Below are 26,202 nucleotides of genomic sequence, written 5' to 3' on the forward strand. Positions count from 1 at the left end.
AAAAATCTGAATTGTAGTCTCACCTACAGCGGCCTATAGAAAAAGCTGCTACTCTTTTGAAGACTCAAATTAGTTTAAGATGCACTCTTGTAAATTAATTTGACATAGTAAACATCAAAGCAACATAGAAGAATGCAGGAGCCAAGCAGACACAAGGTTAAGTTTGAGCTGTGCTTGCTCTAAGTGATACAGTATGTGAATAAATTATCTTTAAGAAATACTATCAACTGCTCGTTTCACATTGCATCATTTACAAACATACACAAATGAAGCAGCATATTGTCTAAATGTGGATTTATTGTTGAGGTATGATAAAACTATAAATATTTTCTCTTTTTTAAAGCCTTGTTTTGTACAACCACTCTATAAAATCACCGCGGTGGAATACACTTAGAAGATAATCAAACTGCCAATTGGGATGGTTGTGGGGACACTTCAGGAGACACAACTTACAATCTTCCACTCATGTTTCATTTCACATTTCCCTGGAACCTTTCTCTCCTTCACACAGGTGTTGTGGCTCATGTTTGTCAGTGCAACAAGGCGCAGTAAGGCTGGTGGGCGAATAAAGGACTCTGTGCTGAGACACAACATCGAGGCTTCTGTCTCAAGCTCCAGCAACACTGGGACTGTAAACATGTTTCCAATATTACCATTCAGATAGGAATCAATCCTATAAAGACGTAGGATCAGTTATTATTGCTCAGTGCTGATGAACTCCTTTCTTCCTGATGATCGCTCTCGTCAGACGGGTCGTCATCTGTGTGGCTCTTCCGGTCCCGTGCTATGAAGAATGTAACGGCCGATTGGTGCTAAAGATGGAGGTGGAGATGGAGTAGGGGGAAGTGATGGTGATGGTGATGGTAGAGGCGGGCTGGCTCAAACGAAGGCATGAGGTGGTGGCTTGTCTAGTCGTCCTTCTCTACTATGACCTCCCCGAGAAGCACCCTCCTCCTCTGCCGCAGCATATGGAAGTAGAGCTGAGGAAACACTGGGGGGAAATAAAAAGAGGCAGGGTAGATAACTGAATCTATTATTTTTATCACCGTTCTGTATGTTACAAGCAAGAAAAGTCACGACTCCATTAGAATCAATGATTGACTTCATATTTTGAAGTTGAAATAGTAAGATAAGGGCAAAATGCCAAATAAATAGAAACAAAACAAAAAAAGAAACTGAAAATAATCAACTAATATGTATGTGATGCATGAATATGTTTGCAATTCAGTACATCTCACACTACAGCAGCTTTCTCAACAACATTAGCTCATATGTTCTTCTTTAAAGTAACATTAACTTCACTGATGTGTTTCACCTGGTGCAAAGATGCCATATGTAGCATCTTATCATCAGTTAATTATTTCCGAATACATTCTCAGATCTGGAATTGTTTCCACTGGGTTGTAGCATGAAAAGCAAAGATGGCCGCAGCAGGGCTCCAACATTTTAAGGAATACTTTAAGGTCTGGGGAAGTATGCTCATTTGTTTTCTTGCCAAGAGTTGAATAAGACAAACAGTACCACTCTCATGTCTGCAGACTGAATGTAAAGCTAGAGCCAGAAGATGGTTAGCCTAGCAGTACCCACACCTATCTCCACAGTGCTCTGTCAGCACTAGAGAAAGGTCTGGAAACACCAGTTATCTTTCTGTTTTGTTGGAACTTTTGCACGTGGCGAGGGGAGCACTGTCATTAAAATGGCCCCACAGAAGAAAATGCCACAAAAACATTCATGAGTTCACTATGTCACTGTGCGATTCAGTTTTTACTAATAAAAAAGACAAACATAATGTGATAGGTAAGTGAAGTCTGACTATATGCTCTGGAGCAGCTCACTGGACCCATTAAATCCACAAACAATTCGCTGGCTGTATGTGGCTCGTATTACGACAATACCACAGAAGCCGGTGTAAAGTGGAATGAATCCGTACATTTGTGAAGTCACTGTTACTGGCACATGCAGCTGCCAGAGTTAAAAGATGTGGCAAATCAAATCTGACTGGCCATGTCACAAAACGGATCAAAATTGGGAGCATGAGAGGCCTGCGAGATGGAGTCTGGGCTTTTCCAAGGCGCATTCACAAGCTGTTTTATTCGTTGCAGATTTTTACAACAATTCACCAAAAGAAGAAAGCAGGCATGCCGTATTGCATGATCCAAATCTTCGTCAAAACTTGACATTTTCAGGTTGTTAGCTCGGAGGTTAAGGATGTTGTTTCTGTAGTGAAGGGGAGTTTTAAAACACTAACACACGGATAATGGAAGTAAGGGAGACTGAAAATCAGTGGCCCAATGGCAGCCTTATAGCCACAGTCTGCATTCGTGGAGATGTGCATTCTGAATCCTAGGATGGTGAAGGAATAGCCTGTTACACTCTGCGTCTGACTGGCTTAGCCTGACATTCTTACCCTATCCTTAAACAATCCTGCTCCTCTTATCTTTACCTAACCAAACCAACCGATTAGGGGGTTAGGTTAAAAAGCAACCAACTGAGACTCCAGAGAGTCAAAGCTGCTGCCTTAAAAAAAATTCAGCCTATAACTTCCAGTAAAACAACTTCTTGTTTTTGCACTTTAGTTTTGTTCAGATCAAAGAAACAAGATTTAACATGTTAATTAGTAAGTTTAAGAGCCGTCCACACCAAGAATGATACACTAACTTTAACAATGACTATAAATACAGTATATTGTTTTAAAGTTAAGTTATTATCAGTCCAAATTTACAGACCCACACAGCCGGACTGTGCAGCATGAGCTTGTCGCCGCTGTTTACGGAATGTTAATGCTCATCGGTATAGATACTCACATCATTATGGTTATTCTTGGTGTGGACAGCCCCGTAGAGGTGCTAGTAGGTGGATTTTGTTCCTTTTGCCAGAACCAGGCTAGCTGTTTTTCTGTTCCCTGTCTTTATGCTGAACTAAACAAACCATCTCTTGGCTCCAGCTTCATATTTCTCAGCAAGAAAAACAACACAGATCACAAAGTCTTTCACTGCAACAAAACAAAATTGGGGTTTAGACATCTAGACGTGCAATACTACACCCTTAGCTCTGTCACAATACTACAAGAGATATGAGAAGCTGTCTCTCATGTCTCATGTAGTGGAAGATGCTCACCAGAGGGGTCATCTACCTGGAGTCATCCTCCTCTACATGTTTTATCATAATGTGCAGTTTGGGAGTAAAAACGCTCCTTACGTGGGATGTAGGACAACATGACGATGATGAGGCAGTAGTAGTAGTCGAAGGACACGTTATACTTGTTAGGGAGCCTCATGGAGTACATTCCAGATCTGCGTACGAACGGCAGAGCAGCATAAATGGTCAGCAGTTCCCCGACGACTCCCAGAGGGTACAAGACGATGAAGAGATTGTATCTGGGAAGGGAAAGACGAACACGGTCACACACCTGCAACAAAAACACTCCAGCAGGTAAAGTTAGGGATGTGAAAACACTCACATGCTTTAATGACTTCACACACACTCTACACTCAAACTGTGAGTTTAACAATCAACATATGCTCCCTTTTTATGATTAGGGTAAATGTATAGGTCACTAACACACAATGAGCATAAACAACCTAAATCCTACACACTAGACCAACAATAATACCACTTAGAAAAGGCTCTCTATTACTGAGGATGGGTGGTGACTAACACTTGGAGAGGGAGCTGGATATCCCCTGTGAGAAAGGATGTGATTTGGCAGTTGTAGTGGGTAAAGCTGCAGGATCAGGTTGTGGGGGCAGTTTGGGCCTCTGATAAGTGTCAGTGCATTAAATGGTTGATTACTACAGTGATAATGGATACATGTTCCAGTGCTTGGCATGCTGACACTTTAATGTCTACACCGACAGCTGGAGGAAGCTTTACTTTATAACTTGGGTACATATGGTCTGAGATTTGTCTGAAAATCATCTGAAGTCTGTAATCTTTTTTTGTTCTCTGCCACCTCACATAAATGTGACATATCCTGGCTCCCTGTATGTCTGTGCGGTTCCATCTATACCATGACTCAGGGCTATAGAGATCCTGTATTTAGTTCAGAGACCACAGCAAAGGCTCGGGGGAACGTCTCGGCGGATGTGAGAGAAATGTTGGGCGAACATTCCATGACCAAAACAGATGGTCTTAAAAACATGAGCAGCTGAACATGAGACCCTCTCCTGAGGCCTGGCGTCTCCTCCGTGCTTAAAGAAAGCCGTGAGGGGTGGGGGGCAGGGAGGAGAGTGGCATTCAATGCACGATAATCAAGACCCAAAACAAAAGAGTAACTGCCACAAAGCTGACGTTCACATGAAACCCTGTAGTTGCAGCAAACTCTACATTATGCTGCAGGGTTCCTACACATTTTCCATTTCAAAATAACATACTTTTCTGGACTCTAACATCTCAGTAGATTTTTTAAACATATTTGACATCTGACTGCAAATAGCTAGATGTTTATTATGTAAATAAATGTTTTTAAAATCAGACTAGGCACTTGGGGCAGAGCTGTTGTAAAGGCTGTGATGTACAAGTGTAGAGGCAGCTCTGTGCAGGAGTGTATGTTCAGTAGCGGTCATACTTCTCGCATTGCTTTTTGGCTAAATAAGTACATCTCAAAATTTTACATAACATATATACTGCTAATTGTCTTTTTGCTTGGTTTACAAACATTAATACGTCCTACTCCTTATCAAAACTATTTCTCATCTTCTTTTTTTTTTTATCGTGAAATGTTTTGGACAGATGTATGTTCTCATCCCAACTCGTCAAATACTACTGCTTTGTCAGAGGACATACAGGTCAAAATATGATGAATTAGGTACCCTTCTGCGTCAGTTTTGGACGTTCACAGACAGCATGTCGTTACATGCCTTGTGTCTTAAAATCCACATAGGAACCAAAGAGTGGGCTCCCAGGTTAACAGCCTGAAGAAAGTGTCACCAACCGCCGCAAAGGGTATCTCTCTGCGTCCGTGAGTGACGCCAATGTCCACTGACAAAGTGGTGGTATTTGATGACTTGGGCTGATACCCACTATCTTCAAAACTGACATCGGTCTCTGATGCTGAAATCCCCAACAAAGACTTTGGAGTGAGAGCTGGCTGTAACTTCAAAACAGTCTCACTCTGACCTCGTTACATGTCAACGTTTGGTTGATACGTAATATCCAGATACAACATTAAAGGTCCAGATACGACAATAAAGATACCCTGGGTGCGTTGGTTTTTGATGCTCTGGGAAATGCATTGTCTTCTTTCAAAATACACCTCCGTTTTCACAGGAATTTAACGTTTTTACATACAGTCTCTTTCAAAGTAAGCGCACTACATCGGTAAAATACTACGAATTGATGTTGTTGTTTTTTTGCTTTCAACAACAAATGCATGTGGTTAGGTTTCGGAAAAAGAAGAAGAAAATCTTATGGCACACAAACACCGCTCTCCCAGGGCAAAGTTGGTGGTTGTTGGATCCATCTGCCACACCTCCCACCCACCCTATTTGGACTTTTGTCACTTTACTTTCATTCATGTCCTGCCGCGTTTCCCCCTGATGCTGCTGAGCTCCATTATGCCGACATTAAAGGACGGCTTTTTTTGTCAAGTCATTGCCCAAGCACCAAATTTCCAATGACTTTAGAGTGAGACTGCGTTGGTCACTTCCTTAAAACCTCTAATTCTGTTTACTTCTTTAACCTTAGGGATATTATTTGTTATTATGATAATCCAGATAATAGCGCTCTTTGATATCTAATTAATTTTGTTACTTAAATGGTAATGTTTTATTCACAATTCTCTAGCCCCCCCCCCCCCCCCCCCCCTCTAATTCAACATACTTTTTTTCTCTGTATGTATGTATTCCTGTTTATTTGTTTGTCTGCTCAATGTTTATGTAATTGTCTTTAAAAACTGTCATTTAATACATCATCTGTAGTTGTTTTCACGTGTTCACAGTTATGACTGACTGCTCCAAACGCCATGAAAAGAAATGCTCGTAAGATCAATTTAAGTTTTGAAATTCTTCATGTTATATTTTAGAAAACAGAGTAGGGTCAGTAGTCTGGAAATGTAAATCTTTTTCAATATTCTCTTTTCTTTTTTCCATACCTATCCAGATCTGGAATTTATTCATATCAAATTCTATACTTTTCCACAAGGCGTGGGAACCGTGTTATTGGAGAACCTCTGTCTGCAGAGACGGAGCAACTACATTTACCAAGTAACTGAGTTAATGTGATATGTAAACGTCACTATTCTAAAGCGAGATAACCCCTCTCTTGGCTGTAAGCTGCCAAGCCTGTGTGTTGGACAGCTATCAATGTGTACAGCCGACGTTCCTCTCAACAGCTCTAATTTCAGCTGAGCTACTGTAGCAGAGAGGCTGCCACGTCACAAGTGCTCTTTATACAGTAGTAGGGAGGCATTATGTCACTCTAGAGATGATAAATACGTTGATCGATATCACATTTCACCTAAAATCACGACAGTTGTTTCAGTTTTTTGCTCTCTGTGCTGATAATTAAAGCTTTGGATTTATAACAACTCTTTTTCTATTGCTGTCATTGTCAGAAATTATGTTTTTTTTTACAGTTTGTGGAAGGAAGTGACAGAAAAAATGTACACCTACATATTTAATAGCTGACAAAGCATCTGAATTAGCCCTAAATGTCAGCCTGTCTTCTGTAACTTCTGCTCTGCATCACCAGTATTGTTAGTTCACCCACCACTGACAAGAGAATGGCTAATGAGGTGCTAATCAATAAACACACACACATGCTTCTCCTCTGTGTGAGACAGGCGATACTTAATACACAAACACGGCTGCACTACTTCCTGATGTAAAGCCAGTCTAGGCCCGGGAAGGGAAGCATGCCAGAGGTGAAATCGTCAGATCAGTGCCGCCATGCTCAGACAACAATGTCCGCCACAGTAATGACAATTTAAACTCATCCCGGCCGCAGGGTGACGGCATCTCCACCTGGCCCATTTGATGAAGTACGGCAGGTGGTGGAGCAGGTTGAATGTGTAGTAGGAATATCTGGTAATCTCTGTCAGTGTCCACGCGACCAGGAATAGGATTACGCTTTCTTCATTCTGGACCTTTGTTTGAGTCAGGGGAAAAAATACAGGAAAATACACAGAGGAAGGAAAAAGTAACATGTTTACATAAGTCAAACCTGGCAAGTGCTGCTCTTACAGGCAACAGGTGTGTGCAAATGTGTGGGATGTGAAATACAGAATTAACAAAACTACAATAATGCGCCTGAGTTCTTGCAGTTTTCATGCAACAGATACTTAAAATAGACACAAAAAAGATTTGAGACTCTATCTTTGATTATAGACTGTTATTAATGTGTGCTATGAATGGATTACTGAACAGGCCTACCAGGCACAGGCCCAGGGAAACCAAAGTGTCAGGGCCCCCCCTGGCCTTCATCTGCAAAATGTCACTTAAATCAACACGTACCAACCAGGACCAGACTCAAAATGGTGACACAGAGACAAAAAAAAAAAAAAAAAAATGAGATGCAAAGGAACTGGACAAAGACACAAAACAATCAAAAAAGACACATAATGACCCTACAGAGACACGACATGACCATGAAGGTACGTGAAACAACTAAAAATTCTGGGGCCCTTTTTACACTGAGTGTTCAAGGCAGGAATTTGACACCATTATGCCACCTCGCTGTTCTGTATAAAAGGTACAATCGCAAAAAAGTGGGACAGAGTTGTCTCGCTTCTGAACCAGGAACAGAGGTAGTAACCACACTGAAACAATATCTGTATAAACAAGGGTGCCAGCAGGACGGGATCATGGGCTTTTGACACATGTTATGCCTACGACTCACTGCAGGAGATTCAAAAGGTAGCTGTTAGCAGTTAGGTGCTAACTCAAAGAAGAAGAAAAGCAGCCAATAACGTCCATAAATCTGGAAAACAATGATGTCCAGGAGCTCCTTACCCTCCGAGCAGTGGACGAGATCAGCCGCCATGTAACAGGGACAGTAATTATTACTATTACTATGTTATACCATTGTTATTGTTTATAAAGACGTGTATGTCATATGTCACACTAGAGGCCAACACTGTTGTGTTACACGACACATCTGTCACGCCTCTTTTGATCTGCAATGACAGGATGCTGTGTATAATCACACTGGAGTGAAATGATGCCACCGTTGTTTGGTTCTGTGCAAAAATGCAGAGCAGGCATGAAGAAGGGATTTTGTGGTGGCCCTTTAGCACAATCTCTGTGTAAAAAGGGCTTTTATGTCTTGCTCCTATGTAGGAGAGGTGGTGCAGCCTTTTTGTATATCTGTACCCAGGGGCCTATTGTCTCATAATCTGCCCATGATGTGTACACTGTATCTGTGGAGGTTATAATATTGAAGTAAAACTTGTGATTGAAAAAATAATTCTTGTTTTCTCACACAGTCAAGAAAATAACAGTAAAAATTATGCTATTTTTTATTCTGCTTTGCTTGTACAACTAAATAAAAACCCACAGTAGCAGTAGAGTGTGTGTTGTGCCGTGATAGTCACCTGTCTGATGCTGTTGGTGATGAACCAAACCATGAAAATCCGTGAACACACTTGAACCCCGGTTACAATCACAGAAGTCCTCACAATCCCTGCAGCAGAGCAGGAGACAGAAAAAAAGAGTTTATAGCTGCAGAAAATGTTACGTTTTAAGATAAATCATTAGCCATGAATAAAAAACATCACATACCTATGGCACAATGTCCCACCTGTAAGACAAGATACATACACATAGGTTAATTTCCCTCATCTGCCTGTTTAAAATCACTGTCATGTCTTACTGTAAGACAGAACTTCATCAGGTCATAGAACAACTGTGCAGCTTTTCAAGTCAAATTCTTACCTCAACTAATGCAAAGGTCTGGAAAAACTTGAGTGTCCTTGCTATACTCCTGTACAGACCCTTGTGTGTGCCTCTCTGGATGTAGAAGCGAATCATTGCCATGGCCAAAACCAGCCACCTGCAGAAACAAACGGTCAACATTACACAATGGCACCACCTAATGTGAGATGGATGGTGTGGGAGTTTGTCCTGCATCCCAGTATTGATACAAGAGACCTAATATTGGTTATTCTGGACTGCATGCATTTGTGCACAATGTTTTTACATGGTAAATACTTGTTTATTTGAAACTCAAACCCCAAACCTACTCCATCCTCTCACAGCTCTGTTACATGCATTTTCTCTCCATTTTCTACTGTATATAGCCTAAAATCAGATTGCCACACATATCTATATTATTGCTTCAGTTCAAGTTGAGTGCATTTTTATCTGGCTGTGCCTGCACTTCTTCGTGGTGTAAATCAACATAGAAGAGATAAAATGCGCATGTTATGCTGAGTTATAGGAGCACCAAACTTTAATTTGCCCTACAGTGACAATAAATCTTGACTGATGATGACTGACTTAATAAAATATGACAAAATCACAGGTAAAGTGTGAAACGACAAGAGACACAGACAGAATGTTTTAATGTTAGTACTTTATTTAAAAAAAGGTGGCATCACAAAAAAATTTGAATCTACTAGCTACAGTAGGAGCATGACGAAGAGAGCACGGTATTATACAGCAAAAGTTAACCTGACTCCCCATTAGTTCTTACAACATTTGTAGCTTTTGTAAAACATATTAGCACATTAAAACCTTTCCAAAACCGACTTGCATCCATTTTGCACAATTTCTGCACTTTAAAAACTGTTCTTAAATTATCTCTGCTTTCTCTACAATTCTCCTTTATGACAAACGTGACAACAGTAGCCAGCCCATAGTATAAGCCAGGTAACCGCTCATTTGCTTGTTTAACATCTTTATAAAATTAGTTCTGCCTGCATAGTTCCTATTTATTTATAATTTATTTATTAACTATAATATTATTNTGCGAGGGTCATAAGGACAGAGGGATGTCGTATGCTATAAAGCCCTGTGAGGCAAATTGTGATTTGTGATATTGGGCTTTATAAATAAAATTGATTGATTGATTGATTTGGCTCATGTCTATAAACTGTATGATAGTCCTGCATTGTGAGGTGAATGGAAGAAAATGCTAAGCAGTCTTGCTTGATTAACAAATACTGTGTGGGGGGGCCACATATAGTGTATTTTGAAAGACAAGCCATGGGCCCCTTAAAATCGGCCTGTGAGCCACAATTGGCCCTCAGGCCAGACTCTGGACATACCTGATATAAGCCAGTGTGAGAAGTATGTTCCTTTAGACTTGAAAAATTCTAGTAAATTTGAGTAAACGCAGCTAAATTGTTGGGACTACTCCTAAGCTCATGTGAACATACAGTACATATCTAAAGTAAAATACTACCAAACTGTAATCAAAGGTACAACATTCAAAAATCTAAATTCGACTCAGCAAATGCACAAAACACAATCAAACTGAGGCTGAGCAAGAGGAGACTCCTTTATAACAGACTATAGTCATCAAAGATTATGTCAAACAACTGTTAGGAACTGTTAGTCATTTATGAGGGGGGAGGCGGGGGTGCAGAAATGGTTGTATTTTGTATTTATTTTACCACAGATTTTAAAAGAAAACACGCCTTCCAAACCTGTTTTGGAAGACCACAGATTTTAAAAGAAAACACGCCTTCCAAACCTGTTTTGGAAGGCGTGTTTTCTTAACAAAAAAAAACCAAAAAAACCCGCCAAAATTACACTATTTATCATAACCAGAATTTCTAAAAACAGAAATTAGCATTTGATTTTCAAATTTCCGACAGTCCTTGGACACATCATGCACAATGAATGCTTCCCTCAGAAAAAAAAAAAAAAAAAACATAACCAAATCTGTGCTTTGAAATAGTGATATTTCATCAAAGTCACTTTATTTTACGCCTCATTTAAAATCTGGCCAAAAATAAACCTTTTGCACTCCTTAACCAGTGCGCACGACAAGAGTGAAAAACCAAGGCTTGTTTCAACGCCAAGATTACATTGCCACCTCCCTTCTCTGATATGTAAAGAACAGTCCCTTAATAGCATTAACAACTAATAGGGTTACAGCTGGATTGGATACGGGGCTGCAACTCATTGATTAATATGTTGATGATTTCACTTAAATATATCACAAAACAGTATTTTTGTAAATAGGCCTACCCATTATATTGTCTTAGAGTGACATTTTTAAGTTCCATTTTTAACCAGACCAATAGTCCAAAACCAAGAGATTGTCAACATCCATATGGCTAGAAAAGAAAAGCATAAATTTTTCACACTTAAGAAGCTGAAACTAAAATTTGGCATTTTTGCTTTAAACAGTGACAAATCGATAAATAGTTAAAGTGTAAATTTTGGCTGGTCTGAGGATACACAAGTTGTCCGATTATACTGCAGGCCTATTATTGTATTCTATATCATGTTATTAGTTTAAGCATGGAAGATGACCGAGACTTGATACTGGCACCCATCCACCACATGCAGGTAGAACTGTCAGTGGCATGTACACAGGTGCACCTAATGCGGAACCGAAGTTCACGAGCCCGAGTTCCATCCGGACACTTTTAGCTGATGCCGTTAGCAACAGGTGCTAAGGTTAGCTAAGGTTAGCCAAAGCCAAACGGCTGACAGGCATGTGCATAGGGCGTGTGAGTCAGCCGGCCTCGCGAGCGCAGATGAAACGGTGGAGCTGGAAGACCCACCTGCGGGTTCCCGGTCAGCTACAACAGCAACAGGGAGAAAGTAGTTTCCAAAACAGGGACGGTGTGTCGCCATTTCTCCGCAGTTGTTTGGTATGTAAATGGAAACACATCCAACATGCTAACACACATTAAACGGCATCAACCAGAGCTGAACGTTCACTTCTTATTTCTAGACACAGGAGAATGGGATGAAACAAAAACTGAAGCACTTGGCATTTACACTGACATATAGCCAAGTGGAACTAATTGTAACACTCTTCCTAATAAACCTTTTTTTTTATTAGTATTGTATTATTTAGTTTAATATTTGGTATTTCAGTTTCATATCCGTAAAGATACTTTTCAGTTTCATAGCCTATTGTGACCTGTTGGCTTTTGGAAAAATCTTTGTTAAGTGTTCATACAGTTTAATACACAAGTGTTATAAAATGTCCTCATTTTTCATCAGTAAACCATCGAGAATATTTCTGACCAGTTACACATGTTGGTCTAAAGTGTAGTGTACACAGTGTGTAGTGGCTCAATATTAAGCTGCAACCGCCCTCAGCATTGTTAGCTCTGTTAGCACAGCTAGCAGAGCCAGTACGGCTAGGAGTGCTAACGGAGCTAACAATGCTAAATGGGTTTTACTACCCAGAAATGAAGTCGCTTACTCGAGGCTACCAGGCACAATGTTTACACAACAGTGTGCTCCACCACTGGGACAGCATTACCAGTGGTACTCGTAGAAAGAATGGCTTCGCCAGCTAGCTCCCACCTTACCCGGGTGGTGTGCAGTGCAGAGCTAACCCTAACCCTACCTAACCAGTGCCAGTGGGCACTCTGTTTCCGTGTGTTAACACAGCTAGCCGACTGTCTGTCAGCAAAGCCAAGAGAAAATAAAATAAAAGCCGAGACATTTACATCACTAAAGATTAATATGTCACCACCTCTAAATAGATAGCATCTTGAAATGCGGTGCTAAAGCTCACTGAACTAAAAGGAAAGGCCTCTTATATTTCATTTGATTTTGCTTTTTTGTCTTTTATGGTTGTCAGGCTATTTAAAACTCAGTTCACCGAAACTGACATCCTCAGTGTTGACAGTCATTTACATTGATTAAGGGTGCGTTCACACCTGTCCTATTTGGTTCGGTTCAAACAAACTCAGGTTCGTTTGCCCCCTAAGTGCGGTTCATTTGGGCAGATGTGAACACAGCAATCACACTCAGGTGTGCACCAAAATAACCAGAACCTTCTTGAAGAGGTGGTCTCGGTCCAGTTACAAACGAACTCTGGTGTGATTTGTTTGTGGTGAGAACGTGTTCCAACTTCAATCTGAACCAACTGCAGTCACATGACACATTGTTTGGGTTAAACATGAGCATGTTCCAGTCCTGGAGGATTATTAATGTGCACCTCCTCCTGTACTGCCAGAAACTCTGGAAAACCACTAGCCACACTGACTACTGAATGAAAACGTTAAAGTCAATAAATAAACCAAATAAATCATTTTTATATCCAGTTAAGTTAGCAGAGGGCTAAACCAGAAGTTAGCCGCTCAGTCTGTAGTCTCTGGGCCCCACAATGTGGATGATCTGGGTAATTTCATACCATGGAAATCAAGCTTTTTCTGCCCTAAAGCCTTCACATTGGACCAAGATTTTTCTGCGCATCAAACATAGAAAGAGCCAATAAAACATGGTGTGCTGTTATACATTAAACTACCCAGCAGTTTATTCAGGCACAGCTTATTATTATAATGATAGTCATAACAATCATCAGTGGTAGTTCTTTACAAAATAGTTAAAAATGACAACCAGCTACAATAGGACAGTCCTGCTTTTACATTAATGCATGAGTAATAATAATTAAATAGCCTAATATAATACATACCATAGTGTAACAGTCACATGGGACAATTTTCTGCACTGAGACCTTAAACTTTTAATACTGTACTATACTTTTCTGGTACATTTCTCTGATCATACATACTTTTATAGAACTAAAACTGACCCAGAGTATTCCTACACTGTGGTATTGCTATTTTACTAAAGTCAAGTACTTGTTTGACGCTGGAGGCACGTGTAGTCAGCATTGATCTGGTGAGTGTCACTGATCTGACAGCTCTGTTTTATATCCACAGCTGAGGTGACATCAGCAGACAAGTATTGACTCCCACCTGTGCGTCCTGCCACTTTATCACATAAACACGACACAAAATACAAATGTTATGTTGTTATTAAAAAATCTGCCCATTGAGCATTTCAGTGTCCCAGTCAGACCTGAGCTCCAGTGTCAGCGCACTCCGGCTATACTTATCACTGCAACTGTCGGACGCGCTGTGGGCCTTGACGCTGACACCGTGCAGTCAGCCCTATTTGGACACGGCTGCAGCGCCAGACTGTCACTTTCACCAAACGCCATTCATTCATTTCATAACACTCACACAAATACCCCTTGTGTTTACATGTATATTTCAAATATCAAATAGTTCACTCAGGTTGTTCCCAGCTCCTGTGCGCCGCTAAATTGAGCCCGCTGAACAGGCACTTTGGGCTCGCCACAGAGACACACAGTCCTATAAACAGCAACACACGCTTCCAGTTTTTAGGGAGCGGCTAACTTAAAGGCTTTTCTTATTAATAGGCGGCGGGGGCGGAATATCACGCACGTACCCGGCGGTCATGGCGATGTTGTAGAAGGTGAGCCATGCGGTAGCGAGGGCGCTTTTCGTTCTCTTCTTGTTGTTGTTTTCCTTCTCCTCAACCGTGCCGTCCTCCTCGCTGGACGCCATGGTACCGGGGGCAGGGTGGGGAAGTCAGGAAGGGAGCTGACAGCTGGGGCTGTGAGGGAGGGGAGCAGCAGGGTCATCCATCCATGCGCCCCTCTCTCGCGGGACTAGTGCTGCAACAAGTGCGTGGCCTGCCGGTGGGCCAGGGACTCTCATTATAGGGTAGTTCTTACTAAAATAAATAAACAACAAAATAAACAAATAAATAAACACATAAAGAAATAAAGTATGTTTCATTATTAGAGGTTGGGGAAGGAGGCTACACAGATCATTAATTTAGGGACTGTTCTTTATTTTTCATCCTTGAGCCTCCTTGAATGAATGGCATGCATGACCTTCCTTCCACCATAAATTAGTTATTACATTTTTAAAACTTACCCTTTGATGTTTGAAAGTTAAAAGTTGAATACAAAATCCTGTAGTTGGGAGAAGAAAAAAAGCCTCAGTTTTTCACTCTTGCTGTGCGTTCCAATACCCATACTACCAAACTATATAGTAATGTATAGTAACATGACGGCTTTACAACTCAGTGACAGCTGTTTGACAGTTGTCAGAAGTCACAATGATGGATGACAGTGCATTCAAGTAACTGATGACCAGTCGTACAGTAATAATAGGAATATTTATTAAAGTAAACTAAATAATTATAGATATTATAAACAACAAAAGGACATAAGTATAAAAACAGCTGAGAGAAAACTGCAGATGTAATTTCACTGTCGCAAATATAATATGTTAGAATCTACAATCTATGCAGTTATAACTTTAAAGCTAAACTACACACATTGCAAAGTAACAACAGCAAAGCTCTCTGGGTTAGTGACTGATATAAAAGCAAGAGGGTCATAGTTCAAAGTGTAATGTCATGAGACAGTAGTATGTCCCAAATGTGTGCATACTGCATGCAACAGTACATACTTTTTAGAGCAGCTGTAGTACCTACTACAAGTAAAAAGAAGAAGTATGTGATTTGGAACTCAAATCCAACAATAATTTCTGTTTTTACAGTTTCTGGCTATGATGAATGGTGTAATTTTGGCCATGTTTATAAAAAATGTCTGCAGTTTAGAAGGCATGTTTTTTAAGAAGAAGAAAAAATGTCTGTGAAATAAATACAAAATACAGCCATTTAAAGTTGTATGCCCCTCCCTAAGCCAAATAAAAAGTATAAGTCTCTCCACCCAGTGCTAAAAAAATATTTGACATGCCTCCCCTTTTTGCGCCACCCCTTCCTCTCCCACAAGTAACAAACAGTCCCTTAGCAATGCCACACTGTAGAAATACTCTTTTACAAATAAGTGTCCTGCATTGAAAATCATATTTTACACAACACTATGTAGGCTAATAATAATCAGGGAAATGTAACTTCTCAAAAATGTACTCAGTGCAGAAAAATGCCCCCTGTGACTGTTATATAATTAGATTAGGCCTATTATTACTCATACATTAATGGAAGTATATTATTTGTACCATTATTCTGAAGTGTTACCTAATTTAATCACATATCAATTATGTAAGGCGTAACTTTGAACCAACATTCCTTGATTAATGGTCTATAACGTTTGAACTAAACACATTAGGGCATAGTGACTATATCAATTGTTAATGCTAAAGTCATGATATTTCCTTAACTCATGCACTAGTTAAGCATTAATTCATGTGTGATCTGTACTTTTTATTATAAAGTGTAATTGAATTGTTTTAAAATTCTGTTTTAATTGTGTTTGACTTAAAGGACACTATCTCCACACTCACACTGTGCGCAGCTGATTACCTGTTACCCTGCTGCAATCTGATTGGCTGTTTGCCAAGTACTGTTGTAATTGGCCCATAGATAATCTTAAACATTTTGGTACCCACCAGCTGTGGAATATTGTTATATTGTATGGAAAATGTATTTATTTATTTAATTTCAGTAGCTTACATGTAATGTGAGCCAATGACCCAAACAGAGTACCAGTAAGTACTACCTCACTGGATACACAGCACACACCACTTCTTATTGGATTTTAGTGCTTCTATCTTATATAATTTTTTTTAAATGGAATTTATGTTGTTTTTTTCAAATGCTTCTATTTGATGTGACCCAGTGACTCAAATTCAATACTAGATATTAATACAGTAGGCACACAGAACACACATCTTTATACTGGATTTTAGTGCATTATCTATTATGTCTTGTTTTTTTTCAATAGCTTCCATGTAATGTAAGCCAGTGATTCAAACTCAAAATATTTACCCCCCTCTGTAATTTATTTTGTATATACTTCAGATCATGTCTAATATTCTCAGTGAATGGATAAGTGACTACTTTCCTTGCAAAATTTATTGGATGATTCTTTCATACTGCTTTTCAACCTGCCACAAGTGAACAGCACGTGTTCACTTCATTATTAGCTTGAATTTGCATTATCAAGACACAAGAAACAAGTCTTGAAAATTTGTTAAATAATCTTTGATGTACTTCCAATATTTCATTGTGCAGTGTCTGATATTGTCCAGTTATCATATTTTACCACTAGATGGCAGTGTATAAATATGAAAAGTGCCTGTAGTTTGCTGTGGCATCATGTGCCTCCCCTTTTCAGCCACTAGTCCTTGGATGTTGGTTAGACTGTGGGTGTTATCAAGTCCACTTATGTTTGAATATAGGGTATAACTAATGCTAAGCTACACATGTTTTAGATGCTCAGATCAATGTAGGTCATCTGTGTGAAGCTGATTAATAAGACAGGGTTTTAGCTTCAAAAGCATTGACTATAGTATCATTTTCAAGACTTGATCATCCCAGTGAGATGCCTGTTATACACACACATCCTTCAGGGTGCACGGTTAGACAACCTTTGTTTGTATCCTGTGTATATAAAGAGAGTAAAGGGCCAGTCACATCACCGTCACACCAAGGTACACAATGCCTAGTGCAGTGTAAGCAGTTGGGTGAGCAGAGAGCCAGGGCTGTGGTGTGTGGAAAATGCTAGTGGAGGCAGACAATGCACTGGTCCGAGGCCTGACCAGCCCTCAGAGGGACAGGGGTCGCCTCACTGCGACAACAGCCCCCGTCTCCCTCCCGTCTTTTTCTTTTATCGAGCTCCACAGCATGGGCTCGGGGAGGACGCTGAAGTTCGCCCTGTGCGAGGTGCTGCAGTTTGCAGGCCTGTGCGTGCCACTCTTCATCGTCATGCAGAGGTTCGCCGTCATCGTAGCGAAGGTCAAAACGTCGACGCAGCCTCCCGGAGACAGCAGCACGGCCTACTGGTTGATCGTGGCCTCCTCCATTGCCTATGTCACCTCCACCGCCCTGCTGGTCTGGGTACCCATGAAGTACATGGTGTTTATGAAGAAGAAGTTTCTCATTGGGAGGAAGAAGTGGTGAGTTTCTCTTGCTTTTGTCCTGATGTCAGGGGCCTCAGAGGTTCTCAGCTCTGTGTGTGGACAGCAGTGCAGCACTGACTGACACCTGATCAGCTGGTTTGTCTGTGACTGGTTTGGACTGCACTCGGCTGGTGAATACCATGAGTTAGCAAGTCCTGCAACTGCCTTTGTCTTCCTTCCTTAATTCTTTCCCTTCCTCTGTCTTTGTATCAGGAGGCCTGTGGCCCTCGTATATGTGATCCTGTCCACGTTACCCTGCTTTGCCTTTCTCATCGCCAGCTCTGAGGTACAACATGTTGTGGAGTGTTTGTTTCATTTCTTTTATTACATCTGTACCCTGTTCGTACACTTTGATCCTAATGCTGCAATATTTGTAACAAGAGTCAGTCCCCCCTAGGATTTAGAGGGATATATTAGCAGAAATAGAATATAATAAGTACGTTGTCTTTAGTGTATAATGACCTGAAAATAAGAATTGTTGTGTTTTCGTCACCTTAGAATGAGCCGTTTATATCTACATAGGTAGCAGGTCCTTGTCCATGAAGCTCACCATGTTGCACCAACACATTCTCACTCCGAGCTCATCACGTTCCAATGTTTGGTCATGGACTTTCCACGTCCAGATACGATGTGAAAGGTACCCTGAGTGCGTTCGTTGTTGACGTTCTGGAACGCCATGTCAAGTTCTGGCTGTTACATGCATTGTCTTCTTTCAAAATACACTAAAGTTTTCACACGAAATTTACTGTTCACATACAGTCTCTTTCAAAATAAAAGCACTACGGCAGTTCAACAACGCAAATTGACATTTTTTTCCTCCAACAACTAACACACGAGGCAACAAAAGCACATGGTTGGGTTTAGAAGAAAAGACCAGGTTATAATCTTACAGAACACCACCCCCCTGGGTGAAAGTCTGGGTTTTTTGGATCCATCCGCCCTACTCGGACTTTCACCACCTTAACTTTCGTTCTTGTCCCGCTGCCTTTCCCCAATGCTGCAGAGCATCGTTTAACTATAACAGCGACCAGCTGCTTATCATGCCGACGTTAAAGGATGGCTTTTTTCATTAGTGTCTGATGCCACAACTCACTGCCCAAGCACCGGATTTCGACAACTTCGTAGTGAGACTGGGTTGGTTGCACTGCCATGTTCAGGGTTCCTACGCAAGTATGGAAAGTATGGAAATAAATTTTATCAGTTTCCAGGTATTAAAAAGTATGGAAAATGAAAAATAAAGTATGGAAAAATATTTATGTTTCCAGACTATTACCACTGTTCTAAAATACTGTTTTCTAAAATAGAAAATTAGGTATTTCCAAAAATAATTTAATCAGTCTGGATTGTGTTTTATGCCGGGCCAAGCACAGTTTGTGTGAGAGCAAACGTCTCAGAAAACATACCACCCCTTTTACCTGATTGACAGGTGGTATGTCCAGTCCGCTGCCCAATGACCCTCCTCCAGCCCCCCCGGTATCAAGTTTCACTCCAACACTGCACCTTCGACAAGAAGACGAGTTTCACGTGGTTCACAATGGGTAGATGCAAATTTTTGGATGGATGGCTTGACAATACCGTATATAAATACTGGTTGGCCAAGGATTCCCAATTCACACACAGAGCTAGATGCAAGCTTTGTGTGAAATCGTTTGACATCGCCAACATGGGGTAGAAGGCGATTCTAAGCCACATGAAAGGAAAAAACACCGACGTCTCGTTACTGCATTGCTTGCACCCAGAGTCCCAAACTTTTTGCCTCAGCCCAGACTTTGAACTTACCTGAGTTTTTATTTGCATGCCATTATGGTACTTGGCTACAATCGCCTATTAAGAATAATTAAATATGATGTGAAATATGATACACTGATATATTTACTCAGATGTCGCATATTCTCTAAAAAAAAAACTAAAAAAACACAGAAGTCTGGAAATTAGGGTATGGAAAAGTATGGAATTTTGAAATTCCAAATGTGTAGGAACCCTGCATGTTTCTATAGTAGCCCAGAACGAACAAACCAAACACTGGCTGTAGATAGAGTCTTAGGGTAATTGCGTAGGCCACTGTTGTTAGCAGTCCCTACGCAATGTAGGCCACTGTTGTTAGCAGTCCCTACGCAATGGCCAGTGTTAGAAAAACACTTATTTTTTAATGTGAAACTCCTTTGTTCAGTGTTTTTACCGGTTTAAATCCCCCAGCCTGTTTGTTCCAGAGAGGATGAGACCTCTCCTGGTAATTTGGCTCCTTGTTAACCTCCCAGACTTCTGGAACTTAACTTAATCAGAAAATGGTGAGCACACATTACCAAGTGCTCAGCTAGTGGCCCATCTGTGTGACCTGACCGGCACCGGAGAAACACTGAATACTGAAATACTGAAACTGTGATTTATTATTTTAAATGACTTATGATATACGCAATGTTTCTCACTTTTAGATTAATTGACTAGTCTAAGTTTAAACATCCATTTAAACACCAGGGAAATTAGTAATTAGGTACCTCCCTAGTTTTAATCATCTGGTTTGTTTATTTGGAGAGGAAGAGACCCCATGTGAATAATTTGGCTCCTGGTAAAAACCTCCTGAACAATGAACACTGATGAAATCCTAAGCGGGACTTCACACTTGATACATGGGAGAAGTTTCAGCTGGTTGCAATCTGCAATCCTCCCAGCTAGATGCCACTTCATCCTATGAAACCTACACACTGCTCCTTTAAAAAATACTCACTACAACTTTACATTTGGGACCAAATGTAAATAAAATGTTGTGGGTGAGTGGTGTCACAGTGTGAGGCATCTGTGAGTGGAATTAAGGTGATGATTTGTGAGGAACCTTTTGGTTCTCAGGGGATGAATATGGATAAGGAGCTACTGATAAGCAGCTTGGTTCCTCTTCCTGTCCAGGCTGCCCTTGTCAAATCATCTGTCCATGAGGCACATTTTCACTTCCTCACTGGCTGCAGTCCAGGTCCTATTTGCTGTTTTATGTGGCCCTTTCTAGAGCCCAAGCTGACCTTTTGGCCCCTGCTTATCTGGTGTCTTTTACATAAGGGCCATAAATTGTGCTAAGATGACCAGCTTGTCTGCTTTGTTCTGTGTCCTGTTGGTATGAAGTCCTGACTCAGGAAAATACCAGCACTGCAAGTGATTTAGCCCACAAACCCAGAGCTGTAGGAGGTCAGACATGACGATGTAAACGCTTGATGCAAAGGTCTATTATTGTTGAGGTGAACTGATGGGTTTTACATTGATTGGAACTGATTATTGACATGAAATGTTTAAGTATTTTCAGCTAATTTTGTGGTTCTTTGCCCAGGTTCAGATAAACAACAACATGAAACACGACACGTTCACGGAGCTCCCTGTATCACTAGTCCTCTTCTCTCTCATCTGTATTGACGTTGTGGAGAGGATACGCCACTGCAGACTGACTGGCCAGGGTGAGCGCTGCTCTCTGAACACATCACACAAATCACTCACCGAGTGCTTTAGATCCTGAACTTTCCCCTGCCAACTTCTATAGTGATACCAGCCCGGCTTTACATTACAGGAGCTTGGAGGCAACAAATACAGCAAACAGGTCTTTATATAATTTATCCAGAACAATTTGGACTTCTTTTCTCTGGCCCTGTGCCTGCAGTTGAAAGATATAGGTGCAGCTGAGGAAATAAGCAGAACATTTGATAGCAACTTCTTGTAACACAGTGCTGAACTGACAAAACTCCAGCAATGTTTTTCTAAAGGGAGACACTGAGATGGTTACAGTATATCGCTGTTCATGTGGTATTCCTTGGAAATAAAAACAACCGTTTGAGAATTTTAAAGGTCAGCTGTCTCATGAAGTTTTGGCTCCAACTACACCGCAGATTCATGGTTGCATCACTATGATCACAAGATCTGGTAGTAGCATGTTGTTTCTCGATAATGGCTCATTTATACTCATTATTAGATACCTATACAGACACAGAGGGAGCCTTATTTCCATACTCTGCATTTATTCCGTTTGTATTGATGTACGTTTATTGAAAGTTTACAGATGTTGACAAAACAGAACAATACCACTTTTGATCTGAGGGCAGCGTAGCACAGTTCAAAAGAGATACAACCATAGGCCATGGATGTATTAAGAGACCTGGATACAGCATTGGCGGCCAGGCCCTGTTTATTTCTATGAAGGTTGCTCAGTGGAACATAAAGCCAAAAAAAGCTCTATTTCTGTGGTATGAAATTACCCAGATGATTGGCGCTGCTTCCACATCATCGGACTCATAGGGCAGGTGCACTAGAGACTAACAGCTGCTGTTTGGTGCTCAGCTGACTTGAATGGTGATAAAATAATTTAAACTTGCGGCTCTTGTAGTCTTTTCAAATGTTATCGGACCGAATGGATCTTGGTAGTGGAGCGAGTCATTTCACGAGGGGTTGGGATGCTTAAAAACATCTCCACGGATTTATAGACATCTCTTTCGCATTCTTTGGGTAAAAGTCTTTTAGGGCCCAATGGCATCACGTGACAGACCCCAGAAATTGCAGTACCACTGTTTGGCCACTATGAAAATTGGCTTCAGAGCTCTGCACTCATCCAGGAAAAGCAGCTCAGCCCTCCCTCTAATTTTTCCCAGTGGCCACTCGCAGTATTGCAGCAAAAAAAAAAATCCTCTGAGGCCCAAAAAGCATTTTCCCAATTGACCACCATTATAAAAGAGACATGGTCAACTATGACTCTTTCTACTATGAATTTTTGATCCATGAAGATTTTGTATTTGTACAACTTTCTTTGAGCCAAGAAAAACAATTAAAAAATCTGTGATGTCATCCCAAAGCAAAGTCATGGCGGGGCCAACGTGTGACACACTATTGCACATATTCAGTGGGCTGCATACCATGGAAGTAGACCTGGAAGCTAGAAACGTGGTGTAGTTTGTTTATAGCATAAAGTTAGACTTTTACTTCTACTGATTCTGATTGCTTTTAGGCAACAACACTTATTAAAGTTTACGAAAATTATCTTGCTGAACAAAACATGTAAGTATCATAAACATTTGTTTGCCACACAGCGTATTTTCAGCAGTGTTAATTTTGACAGCTATTTTAGATTTAGTCTTAGTCTTGAGACGAAAATACTTATTAGTGTAAGTCAACAATAATTCAAAATGTTTAAGTTAACGAAATTGTTATTATTGTTATGTAATTTCAGTCAACTTTTAGTCATTATGTTTTTTTGGTTTTTTTTATATATATATATTTAAACTAATCCAGTTAGGCTAAGGTTGTATAAAAATTTCATTTAAACTACTTTTTTGTACAACTGCAAATAATTTCTGCACACTTACAAACTGCCATTTCCCCAGCAGTTTTGACAGGTTTAAGGTGTGATTTACGAGCACATATTTACTGATCATCATTTGAAAAGCTCAACATTTCCATATTTATGCTTTCAAAACTCTGACACCACAAATAACTAATCTGAGACAACTAGGATTGTACCCAGGTTCACTGTAAACTCTGACTTTATTGATCTCACTGTTAAGAAGCAGAAAAATAACTTAATTAAAGCCTGAATTCTTTCTTAATCTGCAACATGTTAGTCTGAAGGTTTAAACATGTGTCCTCTCACAGAGTTGGTGATTAAAGTTAACTTTAATTTCTTGTAGAGAAAAATGTACTGCAAGTTCAGACTGTTTTCTTACAACACAGCTACACTCACAGATAACTAAGCCTCTTACTTGCCTGTCAAACAGAAATCAAACCTTAAACCCTCCCAAGACACTCCAAATCTGAGTGGACCCCTGTGTTGCTACTAACGAACTCCACAAATCCATTTAACACGTCCACCATCCACAGTCAGACACACAGGGCTAATTATTTACTGCTGGATTACAGCTCATACCTCACACCAACAGCTGACGCTGCTCTGGTGTGAGTTCTGGTGCAGACTATTTACTGGAGTTTGCCAGCCTGTAACTCATGTAGCATTTGAAGATAATTGCAAGCACTGGCCTTCTCGGTTTTTAACGTCCCATTTTTGTCATGTCTCGTCTTGTCAACAAAAATGGAACATAGAAAAATTTTCGTCCTAGTTTTTGTCTACAAAATTAAGACCAAGATCCAAAATTCAATGGAAAAATCCCAAAGGCTTTTTGACAAGGGAACCAGGGTAATGCTAACTTTTGCATTGGCCTACAGAAAAATGTCATCGCTGTATAAACAGGGTTCAATGGAATGGAATAGCAATAAAACAGTGTGTAGTGAAAATAATTCTCTGCCCACATTTTGCAATGTATTTAATGGCCTCACAGACACTCACACTTTTTTTTTTTGCTATCAGAAACTTTTGACTCTGCCCTCTAGTGTATGTATCTATATCAACATAAATGACACATGGAAGTACGTGGGCAGTGACGGTCAAAACGTTTGCGATGAACATTCCTATTTACGTATGCAGCCGGAGTTTAAATGACTCTTATACTGATTTCTCACCATATTTTTTTTTCACAACTTTAGCCAAACAATATTCAAAATAAAATCATGCTGAATATTTTTATTATGGTTATGTTTGGTTAATTTTCAAAACACAACCACATGAACATCAACATTACATAACTACATACTCTACATAACCTTTACTTTTCTCTCCCCAGCTAATGACATGGAGAGAGATGCTGACATCCCCTCCACTGTCCTCACACACGTGGAACAGGTAACACCAGTAACACCTATTACTCCAGCTGTGCAGGGGCCAGCTGTGCCCGGGCAAGCTGGGCCTACTCCCATGCAGCCGGGAGCAAACCAGCTCAATGACAGGAACCAGAACGGAGCAGGGGCTCGGCCAGAAACCAACGGGACAGTCCCGGGGATACCAGGTAATACTGGGAGACCCTTTAGTATCTCTGGGTTGAGCTCACGATCAGCGAGCACCACAGCCTATCGCATATCTCCGTACGCCTACACGGGTCCACTGAGGTTCCTGTGTGCCAGCGACGCCCGGGCGGATGTTTTTGTGGACAGCTTTATGTTCTGGATGGATACAGTGGAGATGGTGAGGGTGGCAGGACATCCCCTTGTCTACTACTCAGGCTGGGTGTTCCCCATCTACATCTTCAGCTACCTGTCTTGCCTGCGTGTGGTGGTCATGCCCCACAGCCCCCTGCTGTCCTCACTAGGTGTGGCCGTGCAGGACTTTCCCTTCTTTTTTGTGCGCGTTGGCCTCATTGCCTTCTTTGGCTTTGTCACACCCCTCCTCTATCTGATGAAGAACCTGCTGGTCTGCCTGGCCTTTGTCTATTTCAACTTCATGACCAGGCTGAGGGTCTTCAACACAGAGAGGATGTTCTTTTGAGACTAGCACCTTAAGCAAAGATAACATTAAAAATGTAGTAGGAGCAATAGGTTGGTACAAAAGACACTAGGATTCAGGAGATGGTTGCACCAGCTCTTCATAAGTTCAGACTTGGCCTTCTTATAAAGCAAGTGTTTACTAAGGGGAGATCACTAAAGTAAAACAGGTTGCACCCCACAATCAAGCTTTTACACTGAGATACACCAATCAGCCAAAACATTAAAACCACTGACAGGTGACAAGGACTATTTTTAGGTGGCTAAAATATGTTTTGTTGCTGACCCCATCCACAGCAGTACATTGCTTAGCTTCCATGTCGGACTCCAGCCTGCTTCTCCAAACTGGGGCAGTGCCAACTGACATCTACTGTGTGTAAAACACTCTCTGAGTACCCCATACAACCCCACTTAAAAGAATCTGAACTATCCCTTTAAGAAAAGCTGGTGCAACCAAACCAAATGATAAATTTGTGTGTGCAAAGCAGAAGAGATATTTTGTTAAAATGCATGATGGTACTCTTCACAGGCCAAAAGGGAGCTCTTAGGCAATGTTTTCCCATAAAGGACATTATGCGTCCAATGACTGTTGTGTTATGTATTATTATACCTTTTATGTTCAACTTTTTTTACCCCCCTGAACCCCTCACCCTCACCAAGCATGGCACTTTGGGAATGTACCTGTTCTGTCATTTGAGAGTTTTAAGCAGATTTTTTTTTCTACCATCATTAAGTGCAGTGAATGTGTAAAAGCATACATCCATGTTGTTTATATTAGGTTTTTCTCTGCTAAGTTATATTCACAAAAGAAAAACAAAGTGTGAGTTTGTATCATTGATACATATATTTTGGTAAGATTAATAAAGAAAATCATTCAAATAGATGTTTTAAGTTTCAGTAGTGATTTATCATGTATGCGGAAAGTTTTTGACCTCCATTCAAACCTGTTTCACTGGAACTTCTTCCCAATCACTCCCCACGAGAACAGGTTTCCTGTCATTATTCTGTAAAACATTCTCATCACATGCCTTCCCGCAATCCGACATGGTCCA

General features: G+C 40.7%; 2 protein-coding genes across 2 annotated transcripts; one reads left to right on the top strand and one right to left on the bottom strand.

Moving 5' to 3' along the window:
* Positions 1-279: 279 nt before the first annotated feature.
* hacd1 (3-hydroxyacyl-CoA dehydratase 1) lies at positions 280-14,505 on the bottom strand. The gene is made up of 7 exons (XM_050057133.1): positions 14,331-14,505; positions 8,871-8,988; positions 8,718-8,736; positions 8,531-8,619; positions 6,963-7,084; positions 3,199-3,377; positions 280-991 (listed from the first exon to the last, which is right to left on the bottom strand). Exons 1-7 carry the CDS (start codon positions 14,447-14,449, stop codon positions 909-911), a joined length of 729 nt encoding a protein of 242 aa, XP_049913090.1. The 5' UTR covers positions 14,450-14,505; the 3' UTR covers positions 280-908.
* Positions 14,506-14,638: 133 nt separating this feature from the next.
* On the top strand, positions 14,639-26,024 carry LOC126397985 (transmembrane protein 236-like). Its single transcript, XM_050057132.1, has 4 exons — positions 14,639-17,815; positions 18,032-18,104; positions 21,132-21,255; positions 24,457-26,024. Exons 1-4 carry the CDS (start codon positions 17,418-17,420, stop codon positions 25,152-25,154), a joined length of 1,293 nt encoding a protein of 430 aa, XP_049913089.1. The 5' UTR covers positions 14,639-17,417; the 3' UTR covers positions 25,155-26,024.
* The last annotated feature ends 178 nt before the right edge of the window (positions 26,025-26,202 follow it).

Source organism: Epinephelus moara, chromosome 11, assembly GCF_006386435.1.
Source record: "Epinephelus moara isolate mb chromosome 11, YSFRI_EMoa_1.0, whole genome shotgun sequence".
NCBI classification, from domain to species: Eukaryota; Metazoa; Chordata; class Actinopteri; order Perciformes; family Serranidae; genus Epinephelus; species Epinephelus moara.

Excerpts from the sequence above, each read along its gene's own strand:
- hacd1 (XM_050057133.1), bottom strand. The coding sequence starts at position 14,449 with ATGGCGTCCAGCGAGGAGGACGGCACGGTTGAGGAGAAGGAAAACAAC. Across the intron at positions 7,085-8,530 it reads TCACCAACAGCATCAGACAG|GTCCAGAATGAAGAAAGCGT; the intron begins GTGACTATCACG and ends ACTCAAACAAAG. Across the intron at positions 3,378-6,962 it reads TACTTCATCAAATGGGCCAG|ATACAATCTCTTCATCGTCT; the intron begins GTGGAGATGCCG and ends TTCCCTTCCCAG.
- LOC126397985 (XM_050057132.1), top strand. The coding sequence starts at position 17,418 with ATGCTAGTGGAGGCAGACAATGCACTGGTCCGAGGCCTGACCAGCCCT. Across the intron at positions 17,816-18,031 it reads CTCATTGGGAGGAAGAAGTG|GAGGCCTGTGGCCCTCGTAT; the intron begins GTGAGTTTCTCT and ends TCTTTGTATCAG. Across the intron at positions 18,105-21,131 it reads TTCTCATCGCCAGCTCTGAG|GTTCAGATAAACAACAACAT; the intron begins GTACAACATGTT and ends TTCTTTGCCCAG.